Below are 27,911 nucleotides of genomic sequence, written 5' to 3'. Positions count from 1 at the left end.
AAAGTTAATTTATTTAGTATCAATGACACAGAAAAATAATTTAACTGCTTGCGATTATCAGGAACAATAAAATCAACCATTGCTTTGAACTTCATATACTTACGGATAAAAATCACACTTGTCTTGGAGATTATAGAATTTCATTTCAGATATAATTATCAGTACCTCAAATTTAACAATGATAATTAAATAATTGTATGTAGATAGAAATAGATAATCTGAATTTTGCCCCCAGGTAGCAAGATTTACAGGGACCTAATTTATAGCTGGTGTTCTAGTTGGTACTAAAAGTTCAGCCACCAGCCATTATGGCATAAAATGATGTTAAGTTAAAGGAGTCAAATGAATCATTGATTTTATTTGAAGTTACCCCAGGAAAGCTTCTTGTTGAATTTAACAGTGCAATTAGAATGATGAGAAAGTAATGTGAACTCTCTCACCAAAATCCTTGTAATTCATCATAGTATTCAAATTGCAATAAGAATGTTATTGCAGTGTGAACATTGCACAGCAGTACTGTGGTTTCTTCATTTGCTACCTTTCAGCCTCTAATTGTTCAGGGTTTTTTTGAGAAATGATTGAACTTTTGGCCACATGTCTTCCTGAGCAAATGCGTGATCTTTGGCATTGCCGCCCCACATTGTATACATGCGTGCCACAGAGTGGTAGGAGGCATAGCAGAAGGGAAAATATGGGGGTTCCAAATAGTGCCCAGCTCCTTGGTAAGTCAGAAGATCAAACTTTTCATTGCCATGTTTTTTCATCCTTTTTATGGCTTCATTAGCATAGTTTGTGCTTTTCCAGTTCTTATCCTCATCTCCAACCACAAACAGGATGGTACCCTCGGCTTTTTCAACTGGGATCAAACTTTCCTTGTTAACTTCATTCATGATGTCTACGATATTAGCAACGCCTGAATCCTCGACCCGCATTCGGCTTAAGGAATAACCCACCCCTGCAGAAATCACTTTGTTTTTGAAATGCATTCCAATTATGGCACTTGCATTACATCCATTGATAATGACAGCGGCTCTCACATCTGGTAGAAAGGTAGCCATCGAGAGAACCACATCTCCACCTTTTGATATTCCCACTGCTCCAATGCCAGGACGTTTCACCTGCAAGACATTTCCAAAACATTAACTCGATTCAACAAATGCTTGAGTATCTTTTTACAGCAAGATGTTGAACCAGAAAGAAGAGGTAAGCCATGGATTTTATGATTCTGCATTCTGCCTGTAGCAGGCAAACACATTGCAGGTATTCTGCAGGTTACAACAGGATTCCATTCTTGAGAGCTGTTTGTAACTTGAACAATTGGCAAGTTGGAAATGTGGCCATGAGCCAAGTCGGCACAGAGCAGAAGATACCTGCTGCTCTATTGAGATATTTAAATACTTTGAATACGTTCAATTCTGATATCAATACTCGAAGGACTTCACTTATCACACCTCGCCAAGAAGAGCAACTGCCCTCCGTCCCCACTTCTGCAACTCAGGCAGTTTTCTCACAGGCCAATAATTTTCCATCAATTCCACAAGCTTTTACTTTCACGAAGAAACTAAGGTGTATTATTAAATGCCTTTCACTGTCCTTATTACAATGCCAAGCTGCTCCTCTACTGTGATTACATGAAATAATTTTTTTAAGTCATCCTCATAAACTAATATACTTAATTCTTAGTTCTGACTGTCTTGTGGTCACATTTCTGTTGTGATTATGATGATTTTTCCTGTAATTTGAATTTAAGCCTTCAATTCCACGTTCCTTATACTCTGAATTACTGTCTGTTTAAATGTTAACATTGCTGCTCTCTCATTATCACCCTGCCTGTTGTGTCAATAGTGCACTTTCTGACAATTATCTCCAAAACAGTGTTTTTAATGTTTATTACATAAATGTTCTTCCCATTTAAAATACTCATGATTACCTTATATACTGCTAAGATCCTGGCTCTTGCCCTGATTAACTGAGGTCAATCATAATATCGTGCCAATCATAATGTGTAGGAAGGAACTGCAGAAGCTGGTTTACACCGAAGATAGACACAAACTGCTGGGTCAGGCAGTATATTTAGAGAAAAGGAATAGGTGATATTTTGGGTCGAGACCCTTCTTCAAACCCTTTTTCCGTCTCGACCCAAAACATCACCAGTTCCTTTTCTCCAGAGATGCTGCCTGACCCGCTGAGTTACTGCAGCATTTGGTGTCATATTGGCTAATACCTTGCTTGGCTAGTATTGTTGCTCATGTCCCATGAACAGTAACACCTGTTTTTCATATTCCACTGCACTAATCTGTTTACATGGCTCAAGTGATAACTCCTTAGATTCTGTCTTTAATTTATTTTCTGGTAAACTTAAATTAAAATTTCTGGCTTGTTTCCCCAATGTGACAATAACTACAAGATATCGTCACCGATCTTACCCCACTCCCGTTCTCACAATCTCCAAAGCCTCCCCGCCTTTCCAAACACTTTCCAGCAGATTGAGTAGTCCCCCATTCTGGCATTTGGATAGTGACACACCATGTTGATCCTGTTTATCAAGATTAGCGACTGTCCCATTAATTATTGATATTGACACCCAAGGATTAACCAGAGTATAGCTATCCGGCACACAGGATACAAGAATACATTACACGCACATAATACAATTAATTATCTATTCCCTTTGGCCCAAATAATGTGAATGTGTAATCAATAGTTGCATGATCTCATTAGTATGCTGATCCAACTAAACTTGTCCCCACTGTAACCAGTCACAACTTAATTCCTTTTAGACTGCCTGTTTTGGCAGTGAGTGTAGGAAGGAACTGCAGATGCTGGATCACACTTAAGAAAGCCACAACATGCTGGAGTAACTCAGCTGGTTAGTTAGCATCTCTGCAGAAAAGGAATAGGTGATGTTTTGGGTCTAGACCCTTCCTCTTTTTGGTTTGGCAGACTTTTGGTGGGATGAATGGCCTTCTTCCATGCTATTTTTAACTCCAAGTTATTCCCATCCTGCATTATCTTCTTTATTGCATTTGCAATTAAATGCTTGGTACGCAATTATAGAGGAAAACAATATGCAATGAGCATCTGCTTGTTCATTAAGTGAACAACTGTTCATTCATTATCAATTCACATGCCCATCCCAAAATACCTTTAAATGAGGATAAAGGGAGTTGAAGGATAAGCATGTGGGTGAGAGAGAGGAAATAATTGAAGTATATTAAACAAGTAGACAGGATGTTGCAAAAAACCATGATAAACAATAATGTACGGAAGCCGTGATAACCGTATTATAATGTAAACATATGTCTATGATGTAATGCTTCCTAATAAATGTAAGAGAACGAAAGCTGGAAATACTGACATTTAACAGAAAACGACATGAGGGATTTATTTGATGCACTAACTTACCTTTGGATGCTGCTTCAGAAAATTCACAGCTTCTGAAAAATATTCTAAATCCAAGTTTGTCGCACTTTTTGGCAGATCTTCATAATTAAGGTAGGCTAACGCCAATGTAATAAAGCCGTGGTTTGCCAAGAGACTGGCTTTGTTCTCACCAACTCCGCCATTTATGGTGTGCAAACAAATCACGCCTGGAAAGGGACCACTTCCTGTTAAATTCAAGGAAATTTGAGTTTATTCTTTTGATAAACTTTCCAGTGAATTAGTTAAGATTAGAGATACAGCGTGGAAACAGTCCCAAGTCCACAGCACACCAAGTCCACACAGACCTGTTCACACTCATTCTACGTTGTCCCACTTGCCCACTCCTCACACACTAGGGGCAATTTACAGAGGCCAATTAAACCACACTACTTTATGATGTGGGTGGAAACGAGAGTGCCTGGAGGAAACCAACGCTGTCATAGGGAAAGTGTGCACCACCATAGGTCAGGAGTGAGCCCAGGTCTCTGAGGCTGTGAGGCTTGGCTCTACCAGCTGCGCTTCTCAGTAATCGGTAAATGGCTTTGGATTCACTTAATTTAAGACGACTATTTAAGAAAATCTATCAATGATAATGCTTTAATCCCAAGAGGTTTCCTAACTTGGAATATAACTGTGACGTATTCAATTAATGGTTATAATATAGACTTAGGGTCATTTTGGTATCCAGGAAGTAAACTTCCAATGGTGCAAGGGTGCAGGGTGGTGAATACATGAATTTATTTCATTGAGTCTGGAAATGACAAATACGTGGATACAGATTTGGTGCTATAGGGGAAACATAGATCATCTTAATAAGAGAGAGGAGAAAGAATCAGACATCAAGCACAGTATGGTTTAACCCAAAACAGAGCAAGGGGATAGACAGTCAGAATATTTTCCCCAGAATGAAATTTATTTTTAAAAAGTGGGCATATGTTTAAGTGGCTCAATGTCATCTGTTAGTTACCCTATAACTTCCTTTATGGCGGTTGGTGAAATTCTTTGCCAGGTACACACTAGTGAAGTCTCCAGTCTCCAAAGGAAGCTGCTCTTGAGCTCCTCCATGATGCAATCTGAATGATTATGTTGAGTAGTTTGTTTGAATGACGATGACATTGACATTCCCAACATTACAAAAATGACATTCCCAATGATTGTACAAAGATAATACCCACTCATAACTTATTAACACAACGTTGCAGCATTATGGCAATTAGCAAGGAACCTTGGAGATTAAGAAGTTGAAATGACATCTTGTACAAAACAAATAATTTATTTACTATCAATGATACAGAAAAATAATTTGACTGTTTGCAATTATCAGGAAAGCAATAAAATCAATCATTACTTTGAACATGATATACATGCAGATAAAAATCAATCTTTATATTTGTCTTGAAGATTACAGAATTTTCAGATGTTATCAGTATCTCAAATAATTTTATGTAGATAAAACATAATCTGAATTTTGCCTCCAGGTGACAATTTACACAGAGCTGATAATTTATGGAGCCAGGTTCTAGTTGGTACTAGAATTTCAGCCACAAGCTATTATGAGCCAAAATGATTTAGTTAAACAAGCCAAATTAATTATTACTTTTACTTGAAGAGGCATACACGGTCAGAACCTTTTTCTGTTGGTGAAATTAAAAAAAACTAGAAGGCATAGTTTGAAGCTGAAAGGGCAAAGATGAAAGGGGATGTGCGGGTCAAGTTTATTGTTTACACAGAGGGTAGTGGGTGTCCACTGATGCCCCTGCCACGGGCGGTGGTGGAGGCGGACACAAGTGCTTAAGCAGTTTTTAGATGGGCACACAGATATGCAAGGAATGGAGGGATATGGATCTTGTGCTGGCAAATGAGGTTGGTTTATCTTGGCATCATGTTTGGCACAGACGTTGTGTGCTGAAGAGCCTGTTCCAGTGCTGTACTGCTCTATGTTCTCAAGTGTTTCACATCATAAAGGTGACAGACGTGTGCCAGAAACTTAGTTTGTTGCTTTCAGTGTACAGGTGGAAGCTGATTTGATGGGTGATGCCATGTAGAAGTAATTAGGTTAGACTGTCCTCACCTGACAACACTCCTTACAATAATGGCAGTGATAAAAACAGACAGTGCTGGAGCGACTCAACTACAAGGTTTGCGCCAATTCATCAGTTTGCCTGATCTGCTGAGCTTTTCCTGCATTCTTGCTCTACTCCCATATACAAGCACTGGAATCTCTCAAGGATCAATTCATGAATCGCAACTATTTATCTTGGTGCTGACTCTCAGAGGCATTATCCAAAAAAATGTGAACCTCATGCCTTCTGCTAATTGTCATGCTGCTTGGTTGATGAACAATAAAATAAGAGCTGGCCTTGTTTAAGCCTCCTGCAAAAGTTATTCCACACCATGTTCCACTGTACAGTGAAACTCCAATAATCCAGCATGTTCAGAACTTTGATGCTGGAGTGGAAGATTTTCCAGACTGTTTGACATTATTTCTATGAATATTCCAACACAATTTTAATTCACCAATTTTTAGATTTTATCAACTATATAATAACATTCCCCATTAACCACATATTTAAAGGGAGCATGGGCACCTGGGACCCAGGGAGTGGATAGCGAGCCCCAATCGCCTTCAATCTCCACCAATTCTAGATTCCTGCACCAATGGGAACATGTCCGGGCATCTACTTTCCATAGTTTTCCAGTAAACCTCACTAACACTTTCAGACCTTCCCTAAAATGGGTTCAAATTAGATATTATACTCCAGTTATGCCTGAACTATTCCTTTCATGCGGTCCACCATGTCTTTCTTGAGTGATATTGTGAAAAAGAGATCAGAAAGATAAAAATCGTGATATTGTGAAAAAGAGATCAGAAAGAAAGACCTATTAAGCAAAGAGTTAGGGAAAAAAGTTTAGAAATAGGCCGTAAAAAAGAAAAAAGAAACAAAAGCTCTCTTATGAAGACCGAGCAGAAAGGGATATACCAACTTCGTATTTTTCATCCCCCCTTACCAGATCCTGAAACCATTTCTTGCACCTTATACTTGTACTTGCACCTTATACTTGCTGTAAAATCTGCCTACCTCTCCTCCATATTCACCGACCCCTGCCTAAACCACAGAACCCTCTTTTCCAGTGGGCAACCTCCTCAAGCCTCGAGCCAATACTCTCCCTACCTCTACTCCGGATCTCTGCAACTCATTCCTCCACTTTTTCGCTGATGAAATCAGCACCATCTATCAATCTTTATCCCCTGTACCCAACTCCCCAGCATCTACTCCACCACCTACCAAGGCCCCTCTTTTCAACTCCACTGACCTCCTTACCCCTCCTCCACACTGCTTCCTCTCCCAGTTTGACCTGGTCACCCCTACTAAAATCTCCAAACTCATCAGCTCTTCCAAATCCATTACCTGCTCCCTCGACCCTCTCCCCACTCCCCTGCTGAAGTCCTGCCTCCCCATTCTCTGCCCCTACCTCACTAATCTCTTCAACCCCTCATTGTCCCAAGGAATTGTCCCCTCTGCTTTCAAAACTGCTGCTGTCACACCAATCTTAAAGAAACCTGATCTTGATCCCTCCTCTCTCATTAACTACCGCCCAATCTCAAACCTCCCCTTTCTTTCAAAGACCCTGGAGCGTATCGTTGCGTCACAACTTCATTCCCACCTCCTTGCGTATAACCTATTCGAACCCCTCCAATCTGGCTTACGCCCCCTCCATAGCGCAGAAACTGCTCTCCTCAAAATCCTCAACGACCTCCTCACCTCTGCTGACACTGGTTCCCTCAACATCCTCATCCTCCTCGACCTGAGTGCAGCCTTCGATACAGTGAACCATAACATCCTGCTTACCAGACTTGGGGACCTTGGCATTGAAGGTTCTGCACTCAGCTGGCTCTGTTCCTACCTTTCCAAAAGATCCCACCATCTCTCTCCACAACCACACCTCTGCTCCAGCCACAGTCACTCAAGGCGTTCCCCAAGGCTCCGTACTCGGCCCCCTCCTCTTCATCATCTACATCCTCCCCCTTGGTCAGATACTCCGCCACTTCAACCTGGACTTCCACTGTTACGCTGATGACACCCAGATCTACCTCGGCACCAAATCCCCCCATAACCCCCCCCCCCTCTCCCATATCAACCTGTTTGTCAGCTATAAAAACCCGGATGCAACATAACTTCCTCAAACTCAACAGCGATAAAACAGAATTCCTCCTCATAGGCTCCAAATCCACACTCAGCAAAATCAATAACCCCACACTCACCATCGACGGCACCACTGTCTCCCCATCTCCCCAGGCCCGCAACCTTGGCGTGATCTTTGATTCCACCCTCTCCCTTGAGCCTCACATCCGCCATGTCATTAAAACCTCCTTCTTTCACCTCCGCAACATCGCCAAAATCAGACCCTCTCTCACACCTCCCGCTGCTGAAAGACTCATCCATGCCTTCATCTCCTCCCGACTGGACTACTGCAACTCACTTCTCCTTGGCATCAGCTCCACCTACATCAACCGACTCCAACTGGTCCAGAACGCAGCCGCCCGACTCATCACCCACAACAAATCCTGGCATCACATCACTCCAGTCCTCAAACAACTTCATTGGCTTCCCATCTCCCACCGGATCACCTACAAAATCCTGGTCCTCACCTACAAAGCCCTCCACCATCTGGGCCCCCCCATATCTCACTGACCTCCTCTCCCCCTACCAACCCTCACGGTCCCTCAGATCCACATCAGCCGGTCTCCTCTCCATCCACAAATCAAACCTCCGCAGTTTTGGGGACAGAGCCTTCTCCAGGGCAGCTCCCAGGCTCTGGAACTCCCTCCCCCAACTGATCCGCAATTCCGTGTCCCTCACCATCTTCCAGTCCCGCCTCAAGACCCATCTCTTCACCTCTGCCTATTCTTAGCCCCACGTCCCCCTCCCTTTTCATCTGTGCTTGAATTGCCTCATATTGTATTTTGAATTGAATTCTGTCTTTAATTTGTGTACCAGTCATGTCTCTACTATTTATTTCATTCCGCTTACATGTTTTTCCTCTACCTTATAAATTTTTGTAAGGTGTCCTTGAGACTCTTGAAAGGCGCCCATAAATAAAATGTATTATTATTATTATAGTAAGTCGATAAATGCAGACCATGTCTTTTGGGGCTGATTTGCCTGCAAGAAGGAGTCTCATATCTTCCAGGTGTAATGTTTCAAACATATTTGAAATCCACATATTTATTGTTGGTATAGGGGCGTTTTTCTAGAATTTAAGTATAAGCTTTTTTCCCCGTTATTAACCCGTAATTAAATAGATTCTTTTGAAACACAGTTAGTACAGGGCTGCCTTCCATTGTTCCAAATATAATCAATTCTGCTTTTGGTATCAATTTTATTTTGAATAATTTTGTACAGATTTTAAAAATGTCAGTCCAAAATTTTTGAATTTTTATACAAAAAACAAATGTTTTATTTTCTAAGTTATTTGTGATTTGTGAACATTTTCATAAATGACTCGAGAAATAATGCGTTAAATTTTCAGGTAAGGCGAATTTGATTTCACGGGTTAAATCTCTACCGGAATATATAAAATGTTCCCGTTAGCGCATCGTTTCTTCGAGTAGATGTGATCGCACACATATATATTTGAAACCTGGAGAATTTCTTTGTACGCTTCACTCCTGTTAGAATGACAACAAAATGTTCGCTTTAATAAATCCATTCTGGCTTTTACTAATTAACCCACAATCTCTGGTTTTATTCTTCAATCAATCAATCAATCAATCAATCAGTTTTATTCGTCACATTGCACATAAAGTGCAAGTGAAATGAATTTGTCAGCAGCAGTACAATGATAAAGACCACACAAACACAATAAAAATTTAAGACAAACATCCACCACAGCATTCATCACTGTGGTGGAAGGCACAGAAATTGGCCAGTCCTCCTCCATTTTCCCCCGTGGTCGGGACCTCAACCCTCCGCAGCTGTAGCTGCAGGCGTCCAGATGATAAAGGATAAGGTAAAAGTCAACGTAAATTCAGGATCGGCTCTTCCCCACCGGAGACCGCGGCTTCAGGCTGGTGTAGGCCGCAGGCCGGCGGTCGAAGATTTAAAATTTGCGCCGCAGTCAGAAGCACCGCAGACTGCAGGGCCGGCGGTCGAAGCTCCCCTCCAGGGGTGATGGTAAGTTCACGCCGGGCCCGCGGTAGAAGTTGGCCGCGGGCCGGCATTCGGAGCTTCTTCTTCCCCCCCGGGTCCCCCACGAGGGATCCCGGGCTGCAGACGCTGCGCCGGCTGGAGCTCTGCAGACCGCGGCTTCAGGCTGCCACGGGCCAGCGAAACGGAGCGCTTCCCTCCAGCGAGCCCCAACGAGGGCTCGCCCGCTCCACGCCAAGTCCACACTGCGCCCGCCGCTGAAGCCCCGGGCGCGTCTCCGGGAAAGGCCGCGCCGATCCTTGTTGTTAGGCCAAGGGGGAGGCGATCTGGAAAAAGACTGAAGCGGTTTCCCCCTCACCCCCCCACCCCACACAAAACACACCGAGAAACATCAAAAACATACTGTAAAACATACTAAAAAAACAAAAAAAGTAGAAAAAACGGCACTCTTCTAATGGGGCTCCGGCTTGCAGCACCCCCACCGACCGACCTTCTTTGAACTGTTCTCAAGTCCTCCAGCACCACACCCACATGTACGGAGATTTGGAAGATTATGGCCAATACCATTATTTCTGAAATTTCCATCCTTACTTCTTTCAGCAATCTAGAATGGATTGCGTCGGAGTCAAGTGATTTATCCAATTTGTCTTTCTCTGTCAATTTTTAGCGCAAGCAGTATCTCAGATTTGTTGAGATTCCAGCAGTATCTTCTTCGTTAGTAAGGACCAATATAAAGTACCCATTTTGCACCTCAGCCATAGGTTCGTTTCCATAAGTGGATCTCTTTTCTATCTACAGTTGATCCCATTGAAAGAACATATTTTGTAAATTTCAACAGATATATTAAGGAAAGGGGGCTCAGCGACAATGTAATGAAGATAGGAAATGCATAAAACTTAATGGCTTAACATACCACAAAGATTGGTGGAAGACTGGAAATTGGGTAGATTTTAGAAATCCGCAAAGGAGAATTTTAAAATTACATTATTTAGAAGATGAGTAAACTAGCAAAAAATAACGCAGACATTCAGAGCTTCTACAAGTATATACAGAGGAAAAGTGTCACTCAATTTAAGCATTTGTGCCACAGAGAATGAAACAAGCAAAATAATAATGGAAAATAAAGAGGCACGTACTTTGAAGAAAAAACATATTCTGTATCTGTCTTCTTGATTAAAAGGTATTTTGAAACATCTGTCAGTTGAAAATCAATGCAAATAGGAGTGTGGGAGGCACTTAAAACAATTATTATCGCTGAAGAAAATATGGACAAACCTGTGACCCTTATGCCAATAAGTTCCCTGGACTTGGTGGCTTGCATCCCAAAAGAATTAAAAGGAGTGGTGGCAGAAATGTCAATGCATTGGTTGTGGTCTTCTGAAATTCTTGAGATTCTGTAAATATAACAGCCGCTGGATAACCACGAATGTAACATCTTTTCTCAAGAGAGCAATAGAAAGCAGGAATCTATTGGGAAGCTTTTGTGAAATTACCAGAATACATTATGAAGGAAGCAATATCAGGTCATTTAGAAAAATATAGCACAAGCAAGCTGAGTCAACTTGGTTTATGAATAAGTCACGATTTATGAATTTATTCGTTATTTTAAATTGTAATGAGCACAGTGAATAAAGACGAACCAGCAGATGGGGTGTATTTCTATTTCTATAAGCAGTAAAGTATCGCATAAAAGGCATCTGCCAACGGTGCACAGCATTGGAGAGAGGGGTATCATCATAGAGAATTGGCTAATTAACAGGAAAGCAGAGATAATATAAATGTATCTTATTCAGGTTGGAAAGCTGCAACTTGTGGGGTGCCTCAGGGATCAGAGCCGGGACTTATTCCAACTATTTACAAGCTTTATCAATGATTTAAATGGAGAGCTCAAATATATTGCAGTGAAATTTGCTGATGACACAAAGAAAGGAGAGAAGGCAAAATCCAAGAAAGATACAGAGTTTGCAAAGAGATATATTTAGATTAAGTGAGTGGGGGGAAATGGATGATTGAATATAATTTTGGAAAATCAACTTTGGTAGAAATAGAAAAATAGAATATTGCTTAAACTGGAAAAGATTACGGAATAGTACTTTACAAAAAGACTCACTTGTCTTCATACACAGAAATAAAGTATACCATAGTGCAAGTAATTAGGGCAAATTGAATTACTGTAAGGTGGATGGAATGTAAAAGTAATAATAAAGTGATGGTGAGACCAAGCCTGCAATACTGAGCAGTTTTGGTCGTCAAGTTTATTTTCATATGCTCAGACATGCTGACGCGCAGGTAAAATGCAACATTTGCTTGCAGTAGCATCACAGTCACATGGACTCACACAAACACATAAATTACACCAAAATTATTTATAAATTTGAGAGGAGAGTGAAAAGAAAAAGATGATGCAAAAACAACACATTAGTGCCAAAATACACAATTAGAAAACATGTCCATGGTAATGCACAAGGTGGTCTATTGTGTCCCATTGCTGAGATAAGATTAGGGTGGTGCAGGTCAGTTCAAACACCAATAGTTATGGACAAATATATATTCCTGAACCATTTGGTGTGGGATTTCAGACTTCTGCATCTTTTGCTCAGTGGTAGCAGCAAGAGGGCATAGCTCAGATGGAGCAGATTATTAATAAGAGATGCCGTCTTCTTGAGGCAGTGTCTCATTGAAATGCTGTCAATGGCAGGGAGGGCAGTGCCCATGATGAGCTGAGGCTGATTCCATCTGCAAAAACAGAGAAGGAGGAAGAGAAGAGGAAGGGATGAAGAGGGGAGAAAAGAAGGAAAGAAGGAATAGGAAGAGAAGGAAAAGAGGTGAAGAGAGGAGGAAGAGAAGAAGAAGGAATAGGAAGAGAGACGGAAGATGAAGAGAGGAGGAGGAAGGGGAGAGGAGGAAGAGGAGATAAGGAAGAGGAGGAAGAGAAGAGTGAAGAAGCAAAAGAAGAAAGAGAAGAGAGAAGAAAGAGAAGAAGGGAGAGGAAGGAGAACAAAGAGAAGGGAAGAGAAAGGAGAAAAGAAAGAGGGAAAGATAGGAAGAAAGAGGGAGGACGAGGAGAAGGGGAGGGAGGGGGGGGAGGGAGGAGGGAGGAGGAAGAGAGGTGAAGGGAGGGAGGAGGAAGAGGAGGAGGAGGAGGGGGGGGAAGAGAGGGGAAAGGGGGGAGAGGAGAGGAAAGGGGGGAAGAGAGGAAAGAGGGGAGAGACAGAGAAAAGGGGGGAAGGAAGAAAGGAAAGGGAGAAGAGGAGGAAAGGAAGGGGGAAGAGAGGGAGAGGGGGGGAGAGAGGAAAAGGGGGGAAGAGAGGAAAGGGGGGGGAGAGAGAGGAAAGGGGGGGAGAGGAAAGGAGGGGGGGAAGAGGAGAAAAGAGGGGGGGAAGGAAGAGGGGAGGGAGATGGAGGGGAGGGGGAGGGAGGAGGGGGGAGGGGGGGGGAGAGGGGGAGAGAGGGGGGAGAGAGGGGCGGAAGAGAGGGGGGGAGGGAGGGGAGGAGAGGAGGGGGGAGGGGGGGAGGGGGGAGGGGGGAGGGAGGAGGGGAGAGGGGGGGAGAGAGGGGGAGGAGGAGGAGAGGAGGGTGAGATGAAGAGGAGGAAGAAGAGAGGAGAGAGAGAGGGAGAGTTCTGCCCAGGCTGAGTGCACGATTTTGGCGCCTTTGGGGGGGGGGGGGGGGTTAAAACGCGGTTTTCCCCTACGTCCTGGATTATATTTTGTTGGAGTGCAAGCTTTTGCTGAAGAATTGTTCCGACGGCCGATTTTAAAAAAAAAATTTAAATCGCCCGACTAGTTTAGCGATGGAGTAATTTAAAAATCCGCTTCTAAAGCCGTCAACGCCGACAACGGGGACGGATTTCACGTACTGGACGGGTAAAGGAAAGCTGTTTATTTTATGTATAAAAGTGCTCCTTAAGATGCCTTTAATTCACATTTTACGTTGCGAAACGGTGATTTTTTCTCCCCATACAAACCGGCAGTATTTTTCCTCCCAATATGGGGTTTAAATTCATCGCAACAGCAACGTTCCAAATAATCGCGTTCCAGAAAAACCCACTCTCAAGATGATTTAAATGGCCATTAATTTACAGGTATTAAACATTAAATTCCTTCCATTTGGCCTATAAACCCATGACAATTAGATTTTAAAATTATGTTACATTGTGAATTCTTGTGTGAATGTTATTTGGACACTTAGGCTATTTAAAAATGTTAGTCTATTCTTAAGAAATGTTTAACTAGATGTTTAAATCAAGTAATTGAAATTTGTAATTAGCTACAATTAGGTAACTAATTATATGCTTTCATTTCAAGTCATCTAAGTAAGATTGTTTCATATTTGTTCAGAATGCTTCAATCTATAATAATTCAAAATTTATTTCAGTTCTCTTATTTTTTAAGAAAGTTATGGGCTTTTGACTGTCCTTGATCACAGCTTTTGAGTTAAGTCAATGGAAAAGCTATAGGGAACAAGATGCTAATTTCCGAGTATGAAAATGGCCATAACCTTTTTAATACTGAAGATATGAAAGTGAATTAGGTGTCAAATTAAACTTCTTTTTATGCTTTATCTGATGACATAAATTACTGACTTGATTTTAAAAATCTCAAAATGTTGTAACATTGCTCTCTACCGTAGAGAGAAGGAAGAAGAGGAGAGGAGATCAGTAAGAGAGGAGGAGGAGGAGGAACAGAGGAGGAAGAGAAGAGGAGGGAGGAAGAGAAGAGGAGGGAGGAAGAGAAGAGAGGAGGAAGAGAGAAGAAGCGGAAGAGGAAGAGAGAAGAAGCGGAAGAGGAAGAGAGAAGAAGAGGAAGAGAGAAGAAGCGGAAGAGGAAGAGAGAAGGAAGTGAAAAGGAGGAGGAGGAGGAGGAGGAGGAGGAGGAGGAGGTGGTAGTAGAGGGGAGGAGGGGGAAGAAGGGGAGACAGGGGAGGAGGAATGGAAGGGAGAAGGAGGAAGTGAAGGGGGAGGATAATGAGAAGGGACGGACTGACTGGCAACCAACTGGCAACACCGAGCTGATCTTTGGAGCTGACCGCAGGTCCAGCTGAAGGAAGCGAGAGGAGAGGCGAGGACAGGAGCTCCTGTATAATCTTTGTACAGGAGAGGAGGAGAGCCGGAGGATGTGTGGGCCGGAGGGGAGCGCTTTCGTGCTCGTCGTGCTGCTGTTCGGCGTGTGCATGGCGGTGACGTGCAGCGGCCTGATGGACGGCGTGTGGACCGAGCTGGGCTACGAACACTACGCCGAGCGGCCGCGGTCCTGGCTGCCGCCATTGCTGGCCATGCCGGCCAACTCGCTGGTCAACCTGGGCTACGTGGTTCTCGGGGCGCTGTGGCTGCGGCAGAAGGTGCCCGGGCCCGGAGGCGGCGGCTACCACAAGGACGTGTTCGCCTGGATGGTGCTGGCCTACGGGCCGGTGCAGTGGTGGCGGATCGCCTCGCAGGCCCAGCGGGCGGCCGTGCTCGACCAGTGGCTGACGCTGCCCATCTTCGCCTGGGTGCCGGTCTGGGTGTCCTACCTGCTGGAGGAGGCCGGCGGCGGCGGCGGAGGAGGCAGGAGCCGCTTCCCCGGAGCGCTGCCCGTCGAGGCGGCCTCGCTCGCCAGCTACGGCCTGGCGCTGACCCACCGCCGCGGCTTCGAGCTGGCGCTGGGCCTACACATCGCGGCCGCCCTGGTGGCCGGTCTGGCGGCTCAGCGTTGCCTGGGCGACACCGTGTCTCGGCGGCATCTGCTGCACGCCGTCGCCTCCTGCTCCGGCTTCGTGGCGTTGAAGCTCCTGGACTTGCCGCTGGCTCGCCTGGACCCCGGGCTCGGCCTCCTCTCCGGCCCGCTGACCGGACACTTCTGGTCCAAGCTCTGCGACCTGTTGCAGATCCACTACACACTCTGCTTCATGCAGCACCTCTCGCTGCGGAAGCAGACGGAGCACAAGCAGCGCTGATTTTTTTTAAATTTCCAAAATCAATTTTTTTCACAAAAATATACGCAGGAAATACAATGCAATCAGAATATGTCTCTCCTTACATTCATTGTGTCAGCAAATCGCTGCATTTTATTTGCAACGAATCAATCCCACTGTTTGTGCAAGTGCTTTGTCACATACAGCAATGGAACGGGCTATTATCCCCGAGCCATAGCGTAACAGAGTGGAAACAGGTCCTTCGGCCCAACTTGCCCCGACTATACTAGTCCCACTACCCGAGTTGCGTTTGGCCCATATACCTTAAACCTATCCTATCCATGCACTTGTCCTAATGTTTTTTAATCGTGATAGTACCTGGCTCAACATTCTTCTGCAGCTTGTTCCATATACCTACCACTCTTTGTGTAAAATAAGTTGCCCAGTCAGGTTCCTATTAAATCTTCCCTCTCCCCCCCTCCCCCCACCACATCGCCTTAAACCTACCTCCTCTGTTTTTTTTTAATTCCCCTATGCTGGGTAAAATATTCTGCATTTACCCTATCTATTCCTCTCATGATCTTATACACCTCCATAAGATTATCCCTCATCCTCCTACGCTCCAAGGAATAAAATCCTGTAACGAAACAAAACATATGTTTCACTGTGAAATAGCCAATTAAATAGTTCTGAATATCTGGAATACCAATGGAATACCATCTCTTGATGTCACATCCACCCATAACTGGCAACAACAGCAACTTGGCCAGATTTCTACTGTGACAACTTGGACTGCCCAAACGATTGACTTTTTGTGGCTCCAAACTGAGATGAGGAAAACAAGATTGAAATTTTAAGTGTCCTTTGCTTATCCTGGATTTTTTCTTCTGCTTACAGGTACCAAATGGCTCCCTGTTGTAGAACTATAATGCGAGATAGTGGAGGTTGGGGCAGCACTATAATAGTTTCATTTAACAATGCAAAAAAGTAATTGTGATTGCTAATCATTGTGAAATGCTAAAAGTCATTGTGACAATTGCATTGTCAATGGAATGAGTCTACACCTATGGATAAAACAGACACAATGTGGGAACATCTTATTGAGCATCCTCTAGGCACATTAAGAATGGCTACTGATTAACATGGCCAAGGCAAATGAATTCCAGAGAAAGATGAAACCTGCATCCCAATGAAAGTTGGTAATTGCCGCCTATAATTGTGGCCTACAACTTAAAACTAAAATGAGTTCAATCTTTCAGTTGTTCAGTTACATGACTTTCTCAGAATCATAGAGTTATACAGCACAGAAACAGGCTGCCTATGCCGTCCAAGATGCCACCAACTACGCTAGTCACACCAGCCCACGTTTGGCCGAGAGCCCTCTAAACCTTTTCTTTCCATGAGCCTGTCCAAATGCTTTAAATGTTGTTTATAGTTCCTGGTTCAGCTACCTCTTCTGGCAGCTCATTCCATATACCCACCATCCTTAGTATGAAAATGTTGCCTCTGGTTCATATTAAATCTTTCCCCTCTCACCTTAAATCTATGTTTTCAGGTTCTTGATTCCCTTACTCTGGGTAAAATACTCTGTACATTCACCCTATCTATTCCCCTCATGATTTTATACAACGCAATAGGATCACCCCTCAGCCTCGCGCAAAGAGGAATAAAGTCCTAGGCTGCCCAACCTCTCCATGTAGCTCAGGCCCATCTGTCAATATTCTATTTGTACTCTGTAATCTCTTGTTAAACTGTGAAATAAGAAAATACTTCCATTTAACTGCAATCAATGAAATAATAAATTCCTGAAAATGCTTTGCTTACTGTTTAACTAAAGGCTGTCCCTTAAAGGACATACCACTGGCGCCTGCACAGAAGTTCCCGTCTTGGGTGACACATTAGTGCACTAGCAGAGCTTCTGCCTCAAAGTACCAGAGTCCTGGGATCAATTCCTATCTGCTAGGAACTTGCACGTTCTCCCTGTGTCTGTGGTTTTCCTCTGCGTTCTCTGGTTTCCATCCACATCACAAAGATATGCAGGTAGGTAGATTGATTGGCCACTGGCAAACCAAAGAGCAGCCACAGTCAGAGTAATAACAACAAGGAGACATGAACCCTGAGGCCAATGAGGCAGAGCCCAAAGAGCAAGAGAATCAGAAGTTTAAAACTGCATACATTAAACAGTTAGGAAGCCACAGTTTTTTATTACAAGAGTAATTTGTGTTGTAATTGTATAGGACTTTAATCCACACACCCACAGAAGGATGGAGGTACATCAAGATTTAAAAGATGAGTGGGTTGGCCTAGGAAGAGAAATTGAGGCAGTATGATCTATATTTAAAACATGAGAAGTGTTCTAAATAAAATATACATATCTCCACAGAGTGAAAGCATTAAATGAGGGTGTACTATCACAGCGGTCAGCCATTTATGATTGAGATGAAGAGAAACATCTTCACCATGGGGATGTAAATATCTGGGATCTTTTACACTGGGTGTTTAGGCATACATATATTCAAGGCAGAGACCAACAAGAGTTTAATGCACAAAAGCTTTTGGAGAATATGAGGAAGAAGGTGGATAGGAAGTAAAATCAGTAGGATTCAACTGAATGGCAAAACTGAAGTGGAAGCAAGTCTTGCATGTTGTAAGAACACAGATGCACATATCAGGTTTCCAATTGTGGTGGAAACACCAAAGATGAAAACTGTTACCTTAGCAAAAGAGGCAGCACAATTTAATTATGGATAGCAATAGCCTAGCAACTGCATTATAGTTATACTGTACATATTGAAACAGTCTAATGTGATATTTGGTTCAATACAGCATACATTTGAAATAGGCAACACATTAACTACAGTATGGGATCTAACAGAATGGATAAGGATTTATTTATATAGGGGAATATTTTGTACTCATATTATAATCTCCCTGGTTTCCTAACAGCTTTGATGGGTCAAATGCATACTGTCAATTCTCTTCACAGCAAAAAAGACGTGTTAATTATAGAAACCAAAGAACAGGAACAGAATGTTTGGCCCTTGAATTCTGTCCTGTCATTCAAAGTATCATGGTTAATATCCACGTTAAGTACCATGTTCCTGCTTTTTCTCCATTTCACTCTCTCTGCAGCTTTTATGACTATATTTAATCTCTTTGTGAAAACAAAATCACATTCATAGAAAGATAAATCATGGAAAAAAGGTCTCAGTCAATTGACCATTAATATTCATTTTCACCAACCCCATTTATATTTCCCCATATTCCTATCAACTTTATCCCCAGAATCTACCACTCAGCTACACACTATTTACTATGGCCAATTAACGTACCAACTCCTAGACTCCATTAGTGGAACCATCCTCCACAGCCAGCGGCCACTAGATGAAGAATACACTGTAAAGAAGTATAATCATGCACAATCAAGAGTCAATGCCTGGACCATGATTCATGGACAGCCAGGACCTTTTGTCCCATAACTGTTGTTTCTCATTTAAGTTCACACGTTATAGGAGCAGAATTAAGCCATTCGGCCTATCAAATTTACTGCACCATTTAATCACGTCTGATCTATTTTTCCCCCTCATCCCCATTCTCCTGCCTTCTCCTCATAACCCTCAACACTTGTACTAATTAAGATTCAGTCAATCTCTACCTTAAAAATATCCATTGACTTGGCCTCCACATCTGTCTGTGGCAATGAATTCCACAGATTCACTACCGTCTAAATAAAGATGTTCCACATTTCCTTTCCAAAGGTGCATCCTTTTATTCTGAGGCTATGGCCTCTGGTCCTGGACTCTCCCACTAGTAGAAACATCCCCTCCACATCCACTCTATCCAGGTCTTTCACTGCTTGAAGAGATCATTCGGCCCCTCTTCTGGGATGCTGAGTGGCACGGGGTTGTTATCATACGCCTGCTTCATTTGAGTACAGGAATATAACAAACTACCAAGCTAGCCTAAAAACTTATCCGAAAGGGGTCCTTCCAGGGAAGATCCGAGGCTAAAAGTGCATTCTGCAGATCAGAAATGGCAATTTTGCCTGTCAACCATCAAAAGGAATGTGTCTCATTCCAGCTGAATTAAATGTGTATACAACTGATGGAATAGTTGAATTGGCCACCTCCATGGTTGGGCCAGATCAGTGGGTAGTTGTGGCCTTACTGTGCACTGTGCAGTAATTCATCCGAATTTCAATGTTGATTAATGCATATAACCTCACATTACTGTCCCTGCGTGAATAATCCTCATGAACTGAGCATGGACATTCTTTAAAATGTGCAATACCTTTGAAGTCACTACTCCATACCTCACCATCAGAGGCCCAGATAGATCAAGAGCTCATCTGGCATTCCACAGAAATATCCTGCCTCACTCCTATCTTCAATTCACCCCATCTAAACAGCTTACACACAACAGCAGAGCAATATCTGTACCAGTGAGCCTTGGTGAACTCGTCATCTATAACTCCAGAAAATCATCTCCAGTAACCTGCAGCCAAAATTGCACCTAGTGTATAATGGGATAACTAGTGTGAATGGGTGATCAAATGTCAGTGTGGACTCAGTAGGCCGATGGGTCTGTTTCCATGCTGTATGTAAATGAAACAAACTTTGATGGACTGTATTTAATAAAGTAACAACATAGGAATGTTCCAACAAAACATAGAAACATAGAAATTAGGACAGTGTGGCAATCTGAACTGCACCACACTTTCCAAGTGCAGGCCACATTAGCAAATATAGCCAATCATGTACTGGTGGCAGAGAGTTCCAGAGATGATGTTCCAACTTTCCTGTACTTGCTATCTTGAACTAGTGAAGGTCATAAGATCCCCTGCCAAACACCTTCTTCATACACCACCCTGGAATCAACTGGGAAGCCATGTCTAGGGAATAATTCCTGCATTAGATTTATTAATCATCTAAGAAGGATCCATAAAAATAAATTAAATGGCCAATTACATGGAAATAAATTACAAACAAGTGTTTCATTTAAACAAGAATCATTTGAATGAACGGTAAAAAGGTGGCAGACAGGATGGCTACTGACATATTAGCATTTGTTACATGGGGACTAGAATTGCAAAATGGGGTAATATTGTTAGAATTGGACAATTGGTAACGTGATATCTACAGTGCTGCACACAATATTTAAGAAAGGATGTATGAGCATTGGGGGGAGTCCAAGGAGATTCAGTCGACTAATTACTGGGATAAGAGTGTTGTCCTAACATGAGTAGTTCATAGATCTGCAAGATCCGAAGAGTCAGATGTTTTCACTGGTGAGAGAATTCAAACAAGGGATGCCATTACAAGATAAGGGGGCTGTTGTTTAAAACTGAGGTGTGCAGGAACTTCTTGAAGGTGACGTTGAATCTCTAGAATTATCTTGTGGAGCTTAGATCGTTGTAGGCAGTGCTTTTCTTTTAGCACAGGTACGCACAGGTGCGATATGCCAGCACCACGAAAAGGTAAAAGATACAGGCACCCCTCCCGACTTGCGTAAGCGGCGCCTTACATAAACTCACACTTACGCATGCTTTAAGCCCACTGATGCCCATTTTGTCTCCGCGTCAATTAGTAAATTAACGTGTGCGCGTTAGCATTTCTGTTTCCCATTTACGCAACATGTGCAAAGCAAAGATCCTTTGCTATAAGATCTTTGGTGCAAAGGTCCTTGGAACGTAACCAATATTTAAGTCGGCGAGCATCTGTATAGGCTCAATTTTTTATAACTTTTAACATTACAAAAGGATTACTAAAGTTAAAAAAAATAAAATGTATTGCTAGGTTGGACGATAATCACCATAGATACTGACGATAAAGAATAACATGCGAATCCGCATCGTTTCGTCAAAGAAAAAGCATTATTTGGGGCATTTATTCAGGAGGTAGCTTAACATAAAACTTCATAGGTTCTAGATGAGCAGTAATATTCATAGACAGCTCTGCAGATTAGAAATCTGCTAAAATCTGGAATCTACATTAGATGTAAATATTTTATAGTCGCAGACAAGGAAGTTGCAACAAGTCTTGGATTTTTAAATTAACAGCACCACACAAGATCAAATGTGGCGTTCATTCACTTTATTAGCAAAAGGCTAATAAAATTGCAAGATATCAATATTCAAAGAGCTATTTCCTTGATTAGTAACATTTTATAAATTAATGATTGTCATGACTTTTAAAGGGATGTTATCTGCGCGGGATCTTGTATAAACAATGCAATTAGTGGTATCGTATAAAGAAAACTACATCCTTTGTAAAATGCTCAATGACGCAAAACGGAAATGTTAAAAGTGGCAGATCAAAGATATGGAATATTAACATTCTCTTCAGGTGCAACTAGATTAACATAATGGAGCCAAACGACTGTAGATACTGGAATCTAGAGCAAAACAAAGTGCTGGAGGAACTCAATAGGTTATCTGCGGAGGGAATGGACAAGTGACATTTTTTGGTCAGGTCCCTTCTTCAGACTGACCGGAGGAGAGGGGAGAAATATGGAAAGGTGAGGGTTGGGACAAAGCCTGCCAAGTGATAAGTGGACATTGACAAAGGGCTGGAGCAACTCAGCGGGACAGGCATCATCCCCGGAGAAAATGAACGTGACGTTTTGGGCCGGAACCCATCTTCAGACTGCTGAAGAAACGTTCCAACCCGAAACGTCACCTGTTCCTTTCCTCCAAGGATACTCCCAGACCCACTGAGTTGCTCCAGCACTTTGTGTCCATCTTCAGTGGGATCTTCTAAGTGATCCCACCACCAATTACACCTTCCCATCCCTACCCCTTTCCATTTTATGTAGAGGCCATTTCTTCCACAACTTCTTACCCAACCCACCCCCTACCGGGTACTTACCCCTGTAGCCACGGGAAATGTGACACCTACATCTCCTCTCTCACTTTCTTCCAGGGACCCGAGCAACCCTTCCAGGCGAGGCAGAGGTTTATGTGCACTTCAAACCTTGTCTTTACATCAGCGACAAATATAGTGACAATTTGGATGATGAACCCTTGTGCTCTGTCAGCCAAGTCCTCTTGTATCGCTCAGTTGCAAACCATTTTAACATCTCTTCCAATTCCCACTGACCTTCTGTCCTGGGCCTCCTCCATTACCATAGTGAGGCCACATGCAAACTAGAGGTACAACACATCATATTCCACTTGGGTAACTTGCAAGCAAATGGTCTGAACATCGAATTCTAAAACTTCAAGTAAACATTCCACTACCCCCTCTTTCTTTCATGTGCCCTCTATGCCCACCCTGGTGCACTCCCATTTCTCTCACCAACTCTACCGCTCCCTCCCAATCACCCTGTTTTGCCCTCCTTTGTAGACACAAAATGCTGGAGTAACTCAGCGGGACAGGCAGCATCTCTGGAAAAGGAATGGGCGACGTTTTGGGTCTGAAGAAGGGTCTCGACCTGAAACGTCACGTATTCATTCTATCTAGAGGCGCTGTCTGTCCTGCTGAGTTACTCCAGCATTTTGTGCCTATCTTCGAATTAAACCAGCATCTGCAGTTCTTTCCTACAAATTGTGTCCCCCTTTGTATTCATGTCCCATCCTCAAATCCCCCATGCTTTCCTCATCTCTTTTCCTCACCCCCTTCCTTTCAGCCTCATCCCTCAGCTTTGCATTTCACTCCTCCTCTGATCTGATACCCTTTTATCTAGCTTTTGCCACTTCTAGTTAATCAGTCAATCAAGGCTGACCCCAAAATGAAACTCATTGCCACAATCATTAAACGGATGCAATAAAACTCTTAATGTTTATGTATAAAACAAAATTAAAAACAAATTGGATTTAATCAAATTGAGTCGGTTTTCGAAATAACAATAATAATAATAATACATTTTATTTGTATAGCGCTTTTCAAGGACTCAAAGTCGCTTTACATGGTGAGTCAAGAACAAAACAAAATAGAGCAGTAAGACAGAGATGCAAAGGGGAGGGGGACATGGGACTAAGGGTATGCAGAGGTGAAGAGATGGATCTTGAGGCGGGATTGGAAGATGGTGAGGGACTCAGAAGTTCGGATCAATATGGGAGGGAGTTCCAGAGCATGGGCGCTGCCCTGGAGAAGGCTCTGTCTCCAAACGTGCAGAGGTTGGATTTCAGAACGGAGGAGACCGGCTGAAATGGATCTGAGGGACCGTGAGGGTTGGTAGGGGGAGAGGAGGTCAGTGAGATAAAGGGGGGATAAAGGGGGGGGGGGGGGGGGGGGGGGGTGGGGGCAAGTGATTGAGGGCTTTGTAGGTGAGGACCGGGATTTTGTAGATGATCAGGTGGGAAATGGGGAGCCAGTGAAGTTCTTTGAGGACTGGGGTGATGTGGAGCCAGGATTTGGTGTGGGTAATGAGTCGGGCGGCTGCATTCTGGACCAGTTGGAGTCGGTTGATGTTGCTGGAATTGATGCCAAAGAGAGGAGAGTTACAGCAGTTCAGTCGGGAGGAGATGAAGGCATGGATGAGTCTTTCAGCAGCGGGGGGTGCGAAAGACACGACGGCACCAAACGAATGATTTTTCGTCCCCGCTTGCCCTTCCTTCTAAGGCTTTTCGGAATTCAGGCTACGATACTGTTTGCAATTTGGAAGAACGAATAAAGGTGCATCAATGAAAAATGCGAAATAAAAACGGAACAGATTTTTGAAACGCTGCATCTTTTATATTGTATTAATTTCTAAAAACGTCAAATTTGGAACCATAGCCGCTTTTTCGTTCTCAAAACAAACGAAGGCTTTGATTTTTTTAAATGCCAAGCCTTTCGAGAACGCTTTCCTATTCAGCTAATCGGAATAGATGGTTGCAAGCACCAAATGCCGGTTGTGCGTGGAGTAGAGGCTTAGGTGACGCGGGAATGAAGAAACAATCAATAAAACTTTTTGAAGCGTTAAAGCAAAATAAGTATTTTATAAAATAAATACAGTACATTTGGTTACTTATAATATGAATGATTATTTTACTGTCTACTTCGTGGAATGTCTTACCGGGTGGGACGAAGAGCACCCCGCGGACCCTGCCCTCTCTGACCGGGATCCTGGTCACCCCTTCCTTCATGAACCACCGCTCATTGACACAGGAGGCCAGGGGCCGCTCCTGGGGGTCGCCGTCGTGCCCGTCAAACACCTCGATGTGGACCCGCAGCGGCGATCCGGCCACGTCCCTCTTCACCAGCCGACTGAAAGGTTTGACGGGGGTGAGCGACCAGAAGAGCCCCATGGGCTCGGTGCCGGTGTAGTGGCCGCCCAGGGATGGCGAGCGGTTCAGGTCCAGCTCGCCCCGTTCGTCCGCCCGGTAGAAAGCCGCCGAGCCGAAAGTCTCGCCCTTCTCGTCGCTCAGGCCGGCCCTCATGGTGACCGGTTGTAGCGGCGACAAACCGCCCACCCGCACCCGCACCGGCTCGTCGCTCAGGCACTTGTAGCCGGGCTCCAACCACACGCGGGCGGCCATCCCGGATCCGTGGCGCCTGAACCCGGACCCGAACCCGCTCCTCAGCAGCAACAACCGCCCCGCAGCCGCCTTCACCCGGCCAAACCATGGCTGGCACATGTTACAACCAAAGATCACAGAAGTCCTTAAATGATTTTTGGTTATAACCCGCAGCTCCCAATAGTCATCAGATAGTCACACCCACCATGCCGCTCCTGATCACCCGAACCGGCGCCCACTTCCCACCAAAGATCTTATAGCTTTGCTTCCCAGCCCCTAAAGATAATGCGAGTCTGAGGGCGTTGAAATCATGCAACCGACATTTGAACAGGAAACATCCAACTTCGTAATGAGAAGCAATTACAACCGATCCACCCGCCCGGGACTGAACAAATAACTTCGGGGTACATTTACATACGTTATATTTATCATTGCAAATGGACTTCACCCTACTGGTGCTTATGACAATATATTTAATAGAGTTATCCCAGATGTGATATCCCTGGATCCATATTATATTCGGACAATATTTTTTTTCCTGAAATTAACAGCGTCTGGATTCTAATTTGGAGGCGTTCAGTTATAATGCCGCGGATGTTAACTTCACACCATTGGTTCGTCAGCCAAATATAGTACATAGACAATTATCCAAACTTACAGTTCCTCTCGTCCTGAGCAGGATTTCTATTGCAACAACGCGTAAAACTGAAGAAGAGACATAAAAAGCTGGAGTAACAGCGGGACAGGCAGCATCTCTGGAGAGAAGGAATGGGTGATGTTTCGGGTCGAGACCCTTCTTCAGACTAGGGGGTCTCGACCCTAAACGTCACCCATTCATCTCCTCTCCAGAAATGCTGCCTGTCCTGATTAAACCAGCATCTCCAGTACCTTCCTACACATAGAAATGGCGCAAAGCTAATCTGTCTCACGTGGGTCTAAACCCAGCTCACCTTCTCTCTGAAGATATCGTCAGTCAGCATCTCTCTGGAGACTGAAGAAGGATCTCGACACCCGAAACATCACCTATCCTTTTTCTCCAGAGATGCTGCCTAACCCGCTGAGTTACTCCAGCACTTTGTGTCTATCTTCGGTATAAACCAACATCTACAGTTTCTTTCCACTTACCGCTTTGAGTGGTCTCCCAATCCAGGGAAAAGGGCACGAATTCTCATGGAAATGCTGGTTTACTTCGTTGCACCTGTTCAGCATATTTCGTAGATTCCGATGAAACTGCTCAGGCGTTGCAGGAGTAAATATGCTTTCTTTTTGTATGTTTCTGGCATGTTCGTTTCACCACTTTTTCGCTTCACTTCTCTGAATCACCGCTTTAATTTTTCCAACTCAACATTTAAATGTATTGGGAAAGCGCGGTTGAAGATTGAAGTGTTGCAGCCTACGGTGTGAAAGACGGACCACGCGATGGATTTGTCGCTTGTTGCTTCCATTGACAGAGCAGATGGCAAAGAAATAATGCAATTGTTGCCAGGGTTCACTTTAGGATGCAGGATATAAAGAGTCAGGGGGATTGGTCGGGAATGGATGCTGAGGTGTTCATCAGAGTTTTGGGTCAGAAAGAAATGTCGGGGAATAGTTTGGATGTTTGGATCCTTTTTGAGGATGTGACAAGTAAAATGGATAAGGGAGAGCCAGTGGATGTAGTGTATCTGGACTTTCAGAAAGTCTATGATAAGGTCCCATATAGGAGATTAGCGGGCAAAATTAGAGCACATGGTATTGGGGGAAGGGTATTGACATGGTTAGAAAAATGGTTGGCTGACAGGAAACACAGAGTAGGAATAAAAGGGGCCCTTTCAGAATGGCAGGTAGTGACTAGTGGGGTGCCGCAAGGCTCGGTGCTGGGACTATAGCTATTTACAATATATATTAATGATTTAGATGACGGAATTAAAAGTAACATTAGCAAATTTGCAGATGACACAAAGCTGGATGGCAGTGTGAACTGTGAAGAGGATGCTATGAAGATGCAGGGTGATTTGGATAGTTGGGTGAGTGGGCAGATGCATGACATGCAGTACAATGTGGATAAAAGTGAGGTGGCAAGAACAAGAAGGCAGATTATTATCTGAATGGTGTTGGGTATTAATGGAGTAGCAAGATGGATCCAACAGTGGCTGAATGGGAGATGCCAGTGAGAAATGGCTCTTTGTCAGGTTGGAGGCTGGTGACTAGTGGGGTGCTTCAGGGTTGGGTCCACTGTTGTTTGTCATGTACATCAATGAGGTAAATTGGATTAGTAAGTATGCAGATGATACTAAGATAGGTGGTGTTGTGGATAATTAAGTAGATTTTCAAAGTCTACAGAGAGATTTAGGCCATTTGGAAGTATGGGCTGAAAGATGGCAGATGGAATTTAAGGCTGATAAGTGTGAGGTGCTACGTCTTGGCAGGACAACTCAAAATAGGATGTACGTGGTAAAGGGTAGCAAATTGAGGAATGCAGTTGAACAGAGGGATCAAGGAATAACTGTGCATAGTTCCCTGTAGCTGGAATCTCATGTAGATAGGGTGGTAAAGAAAGCTTTTGGTGTGCTGGCCTTTACAAATCAGAGCATTGAGTATAGAAGTTGGGATGTAATGTTAAAATTGTACAAGGCATTGGTGAGGCCAATTCTGGAGTATGTACAATTTTGGTCGCCAAATTATAGGAAAGATGTCAACAAAATAGAGAGAGTGCAGAGGAGATTTACTAGAATGCTGCCTGGGTTTCAGCACCTAAGTTACAGAGAAAGGTTGAACAAGTTAGGTCTTAATTCTTTGGAGCGCAGAAGGTTAAGGGGGGACTTGATAGAGGTCTTTAAAATTCTGAGAGGGATAGACAGAGTTGACGTGGACAAGCTTTTCCCATTGAGAGTAGGGAAGATTCAAACAAGAGGACATGATTTGAGAATTAAGGGACAGATGTTTAGGGGTAACATGAGGGGGAACGTCTTTACTCAGAGTGGTAGCTGTGTGGAATGAGTTTCCAGTGGAAATGGCGGAGGCAGGTT

The 27,911-nt window shown here is 43.6% G+C and overlaps 1 protein-coding gene across 2 annotated transcripts; it reads right to left on the bottom strand.

The window, feature by feature from the left end:
• On the bottom strand, window positions 1-25,126 carry LOC129700370 (acyl-coenzyme A thioesterase 1-like). 2 transcript variants are annotated; one of them, XM_055640796.1, is made up of 4 exons: window positions 14,559-14,809; window positions 10,848-10,966; window positions 3,406-3,608; window positions 1-1,118 (listed from the first exon to the last, which is right to left on the bottom strand). In XM_055640796.1, exons 1-4 carry the CDS (start codon window positions 14,744-14,746, stop codon window positions 549-551), a joined length of 1,080 nt encoding a protein of 359 aa, XP_055496771.1. In that variant the 5' UTR covers window positions 14,747-14,809; the 3' UTR covers window positions 1-548. The 2 variants fall into 2 exon arrangements, with proteins under 2 accessions (XP_055496771.1, XP_055496770.1); XM_055640795.1 differs by lacking the exons at window positions 10,848-10,966; window positions 14,559-14,809 and adding an exon at window positions 24,462-25,126.
• Window positions 25,127-27,911: the final 2,785 nt, after the last annotated feature.

The sequence above is a fragment of the Leucoraja erinacea genome, chromosome 9 (genome assembly GCF_028641065.1).
Source record: "Leucoraja erinacea ecotype New England chromosome 9, Leri_hhj_1, whole genome shotgun sequence".
Classification (NCBI taxonomy): Eukaryota; Metazoa; Chordata; class Chondrichthyes; order Rajiformes; family Rajidae; genus Leucoraja; species Leucoraja erinaceus.
This window is presented reverse-complemented; position numbering and strand designations above follow the sequence as displayed.

Bases quoted from the DNA above. Each gene is read 5' to 3' on its own strand.
- LOC129700370 (XM_055640795.1), bottom strand. From the start codon at position 25,023: ATGTGCCAGCCATGGTTTGGCCGGGTGAAGGCGGCTGCGGGGCGGTTG. The intron at 3,609-24,461 runs GTAAGACATTCC...TGAATTTAACAG, and splicing joins GGTGCTCTTCGTCCCACCCG to GAAGTGGTCCCTTTCCAGGC. The intron at 1,119-3,405 runs GTAAGTTAGTGC...AATGTCTTGCAG, and splicing joins TTCTGAAGCAGCATCCAAAG to GTGAAACGTCCTGGCATTGG.